The sequence below is a fragment of the Lipotes vexillifer genome, unplaced genomic scaffold (genome assembly GCF_000442215.2).
Source record: "Lipotes vexillifer unplaced genomic scaffold, Lipotes_vexillifer_v1.1 scaffold537, whole genome shotgun sequence".
In the NCBI taxonomy this organism is placed as follows: domain Eukaryota; kingdom Metazoa; phylum Chordata; class Mammalia; order Artiodactyla; family Lipotidae; genus Lipotes; species Lipotes vexillifer.
In genome coordinates, this window is record NW_006776635.1 from 1,221,103 (window position 1) to 1,226,330 (window position 5,228).

The 5,228-nt window shown below is 40.0% G+C and overlaps 1 protein-coding gene across 4 annotated transcripts in view; it reads left to right on the plus strand.

The window, feature by feature from the left end:
- The window catches only part of L3MBTL3 (L3MBTL histone methyl-lysine binding protein 3), a 117,562-nt gene extending 115,092 nt beyond the window's left edge, over positions 1–2,470 (plus strand). For 2 of the 4 annotated variants that reach the window (XM_007450526.1, XM_007450529.1), the window contains one exon: positions 642–785. In XM_007450526.1, the coding sequence (XP_007450588.1) occupies positions 642–785 (144 nt within the window). Of the gene's footprint in view, positions 1–641 lie in introns of all 4 variants that reach the window. The other 2 variants (XM_007450528.1, XM_007450527.1) reach the window with 2 other exon arrangements.
- Positions 2,471–5,228: the final 2,758 nt, after the last annotated feature.

A 5,228-nucleotide genomic window follows, 5' to 3' on the forward strand; every position in this document is an offset into this window, starting at 1 on the left:
GGTATGTGGGCCTCTCACTGCTGTGGCCTCTCCCATTGTGGAGCACAGGCTCCGGACGAGCAGGCTCAGCGGCCATGGCTCACGGGCCCAGCCGCTCCACGGCATGTGGGATCCTCCCAGACCGGGGCACGAACCCGTATCCCCTGCATCGGCAGGCGGACTCTCAACCACTGTGCCACCAGGGAAGCCCTGATTTTCTTTTCTTCATGGTGGAAGGCATGCAGCCGATGTGTTTGCCTGAATTCCTTTGTTTATCTGCAAGTATTTATGTACTTATTCTCATCTCTCATTTTAAAACCTGCCCTGATGAGAACTGGATTTGAGGCACCCTGGATTTTCCCAAATTATTCTTGACTCAGCGCCTCCGTCAGAATAATCACAGAAAGATATGAGCACCTTCCACTTTCCTGAGCTGATTCTTCAGATGAATGAATTTGACTTTGTTCCCAGTCCACATTTGGGGGTGTTGTTGTAGATAAGAAAGGTCCACTTATGAGGAACTGCTGTTTGTACACATGAACTGCCCATCAGTGCCGTTTTAGTGTTACTGTGTAAGAAAGCTGATAATTGAACCTTGAATATGTCCCATAACCCTACATCCGATTAACTCACAATCTTCTGTGTTTTTCCTCCCATTTTAGCAAATTGATGGAGAAGCATTTCTGCTTATGACCCAAACAGACATTGTGAAAATTATGAGCATTAAGTTGGGCCCTGCCCTCAAAATTTTCAATTCTATCCTGATGTTCAAAGCCGCAGAGAAGAACTCTCACAATGAACTTTGAAGATGGTGAATTTTGAACACCATCAGCTTTCTGCTTTAAAGCTCATGTTTTACTCAAAGCACAAAGACAGTTGTAACTCCTAAGTGAGAAGTCTCCAAAACTCTAAAGAGCAATGCTGTCAGATTATTTATATTCCTTAAGAGACAATATATACAAATTCTTACGAAAGTGCTTGAGCTTTTAACCAGGTACTGTCTAACAACAGTACAACAGTCGTCTTTCGGTTCTGTTCACTGAGCTAAATTTATCTTTGTAAATCTTTTTGAGGCTGGGGGGTGGGAGGGAAGGGGGACTTCATTAATTATTTATGGAAAAAGAGGGGCGGGGGGCGGGGGGGGAGGGCAGAGTAAGAACTTTTGGCATTTTGTAAACATTGTTGAATTCTCTTTCATGTACACTGTTTCTTTTTCAATACTTTCAGGAACCTTTTTATATAATCAAACTTCAACTTAAACCAAATTTGTGAAAACCTGGCTAACTTTAGCCAGTGGGACTGTTATCTGTATTGTTAATTCTGTGCCATATTTTGAATTGCAACATTATGCTAAGTATAACTTTGCAAGTCATGATATTGCCTAACTGCTTGTCATAATTTGTTGGGGCTGAATAGTTGTAAAAATTACCTTTCTTTAAATCAGTGTTTTTACTTTTGCACGCAATTATGAAATGTTAAACAAATTACTTTTCACCAGCATCTTAATTACCAAAAACCTGTATATAAATAATGGAATTGAAAAATAAAATATATAAACATAAATAAATTAGGTGATGTATTTGAATGACATCAGTCTCATACATCGTGGTGCCCTGTGTGTTTACAGGACTCCAGTGATATCAAAGGAATATGCAGTTATATTGGGGGGCTGTTTGTATGATCTTAAACTATTTATGAGATGATCTTGAGCTTCTAATTGTCATTGAAATAACTATGGTGCTCTTCAGAGATGAAGGGCTCATTCTATTGATATAAACACTAACCTGGAAAGAGCTCTCTGTCTCAGATCTTGCAGTGTCCTCCAAACCCAAAGGTTTTCTTTATTATTGGCTGAAGAGAGAGTGTATAGATTTTACCCAAGAGGCAAGATTTGAGGGAGCAGCCCCAGTCAACACAAAGATTCTAAATGCTCACAGATGAGGGAGGCGACCTTCCCAGAGCAGTTATTCAAGAAGCTCTGTTTTGGAGAGACTCTTTTCTCCTCAGTATAGAAGCATACAGATGCACTTTAAATGAAAGCCCTTGATGACCTATAAACCGATAGCTGGTAGTATTACTTTTGCAAGAATGCATCTCCAACGCAAAAGGTAAATTATTTTATCAGCCTGTGTATGTAACTTTTAATTCCAGGATTGGATATTTATTTAAGAACTATTTTAAAAGTAGAAAGTAAGTTTGTAGCATGTTATCTGAATTCTGGGGAAAGGTCCACCTCTTTCCTTAGTTGCTTTCATTTTTTCTCATGTAGGATTCCCTTGATATTCCCCCCTGCATTGGAAGTCTATGAGTGGTCCTTTGCTTTTGTCATAATTCAAGGTAAAACAGGGCCCATGACCCCCCCCACTTCATTTCTTTGCATAAATCTGCTTTAAAAAAAGTTTTTTGTTGTTCTTTTCTCCTTTTTTGTTCAGAATTTGAACATTCAAGTTGCACTTGTTATACCTGACATGAATGAAATAAAATCTTAATTGCAGATACTTTTTTATATATGTATGATTCTTAAGAAACCTTGTCAGATAGGAGGGGCGTATGAGAGCAGGAACAATATCAAACATATGGGCACACAGATACCTGGGTAATGAATGAATCTGTAGGATTTGGAATTGTTTGTCAAACTATGTCCCAGATGATGTGAAGAGTGACAAAAAGGGGAAAAAAAATCAATTTTATGGTTACGTCAAGTAGGATTCACACGCATTGAGAACTTTTCCCTTCTGTTTAAAGCACGTATTGTAACAGAGGAGCCTTTTAAATCTTATTGAAAACATCTACTCATTCTAAGAAGCATGTTGTTGTATGTTAGAGGCAAGGCATTAAGCATCCCTATTAGGGTGGAAGAGTCTACCACAAGAAGAGGAAACCTCTCACCATTCCATCCCTGGGATATAGTCTAAGTGTAGTCTAAGTTTTAACAGAGGAAATAGGGAGCCGTGATGACAGGGAGGTCCCTGAAATGAGAGAAGCAGGCTTGGAGTAAGACAAAAGGGAGGGATGGGGAATGTGAAACTTGACAGAACCTTCCCATCTCTAAAGGCATTTTAAAAAATTACAAACACTCTACAAGCCAAAGGAGTCCGTCCTGTCTGCCGGTTGAAATATTACCCCAGGTTGCTATTTTGCAACTTCTAGATTCAGTGGACTCAGCTTCCAAAGAAAATAGCATTAGGTTGGTCAAGAAATATTGAATATTTGCCAAGTGGCATGGCCATGCTGTCCACTGGAGACAGATACACCATTGAAAGAGACAATAAAGCTCATGGTCAGCACATGTCTGTCATGTTCTGAGCCAAACTTCACTGCAGTTACCTTGCAGCTCCACCCCTATCTCTCCGCGCCCCCCCCCAAAGGAACAAGGAGAGGCTTTCTTTCAAGGCTAACCCTAAAAAAGGATGATACAAATGAACTTATTTACAAAACAGAAACAGACTCACAGACTTAGAAAACAAACTTACGGTTACCAAAGGAGAAAGGTAGGGGGAGGGATAAATTGGGAGTTTGGGATTGACATATACACACTACCATATATAAAATAGATAATCAACAAGGACCTACTGTATAGCACAGGGAACTCTACTCAATATTCTGTAACAACCTAAATGGGAAAAGAATTTGAAAAAACAGATGTATGTATATGTGTAACTGAATCACTTTGCGGTACACCTGAAACTAACACAGCATTGTTAATCAACTGTACTCCAATATTAAATAAAAACTTAAAATAAATAAAATAACATTTAGTTTTTGGCCAACTCTATAAATAAAGTAAAAATCATTGAATTATATTTAAAAAAGAATTAGAAAAAGAAGGACAAACAAAACCTAAGGTCAGCAGAAAGAAGGAAATAATAAAAATCAGGGAGGAAAAAAATTACAAAGAAAAAAAAAAAAAAGACCAGCCATAGAGACTGTGGACCTCCAAGGGAAGGGACTCTTTAAGAACTTGGTAAATTCGTTTGGGAGAAGAGGAGTAAGATTTTGAAATTAAAAAAGACGGGAGGGGGAAGGGTAAGCTGGGACGAAGTGAGAGAGAGGCACGGACATATATCCACTACCAAACGTAAAATAGCTAGCTAGTGGGAAGCAGCCGCATAGCACGGGGAGATCGGCTCGGTGCTTTGTGACCACCTAGAGGGGTGGGATAGGGAGGGTGGGAGGGAGACGCAAGAGGGAGGGGATATGGGGACATATGTGTATGTATAGCTGATTCACTTTGTTATAAAGCAGAAACTAACACACCATTGTAAAGCAATTATACTCCAATAAAGATGGCTAAAAAAAAAACACAGAAAATGGGAGTGGGGAGAGAATAATTGGAGGAAATAAAAGAAACTTTTTTTTGTAAGGAACTAAAGGCACATTGTAGTGAAAGGGAAGAAATGGAAACTGTAGAATTGGGACTAGTTATTCGAAAATGAAATGTACCAAATTGTTACTGCCTGTCCATTCTCATGTAAGTAGCGAATAGAATAGTCGTAGCAGAGGTAGGCAGCTGATCTTTCATTTTCTTTTATCTCACTAACTTAAGCATTTTAATGAACAGTTAGAAAGATATTAGTATTTTGCAGTATTTCTAGAGACGTGCTATAAAAATATTTCTTCAGTAATTCATATGAGCCCTTTTCTTATTAAACTTGAAAACAATTTTTATTTGATGAAGTAACCCAGGAAATGTCCATCGCATTGTGGTGCAATATTAGCACACTTAAATTCTTCAGTCTCTAAACCCACCAGTTCTGTCAAAACTAAGTAATGTTGAGATTGTGATGATGACAACAAGGGGCACCTCAAACACCTTAAAACTGTTGGATGAATTACAACATGGGGCTTTGGGCTGGGTGAGGCACCCGGACTAGGGCTCCTGAGAGAGGCTGGAGAGCCAGTCTAGGAAGGGTCCTAACCTGGAAGCTAGAAGCTGGGGCCCAAGTGGTGCTGGGAGTGAAAAGCAAGATCCTTATCATAGATCAAAACAAGCCCAAGGGGCAACCAGGGCAGATGAGGTCAAGGTGAAGGAAAACCAGAAACCCTGTGGGGAGACAAGAACCAGGCGCATCACTGTATCTCAAGGGAGGGAAGCAGAGAAAGATGAAGACGGGTTACAGATGATCAAAACCTGTGCCAGCGAGATTGGCCAGAAGTGAGACCTCAGGAATGAAGCAGCCCGGGTTCTCAACAGGTATGAATGAAGGAAACCAAAACACCCCCCAAGGGCAGGTCAGCTGAGGGAAAGA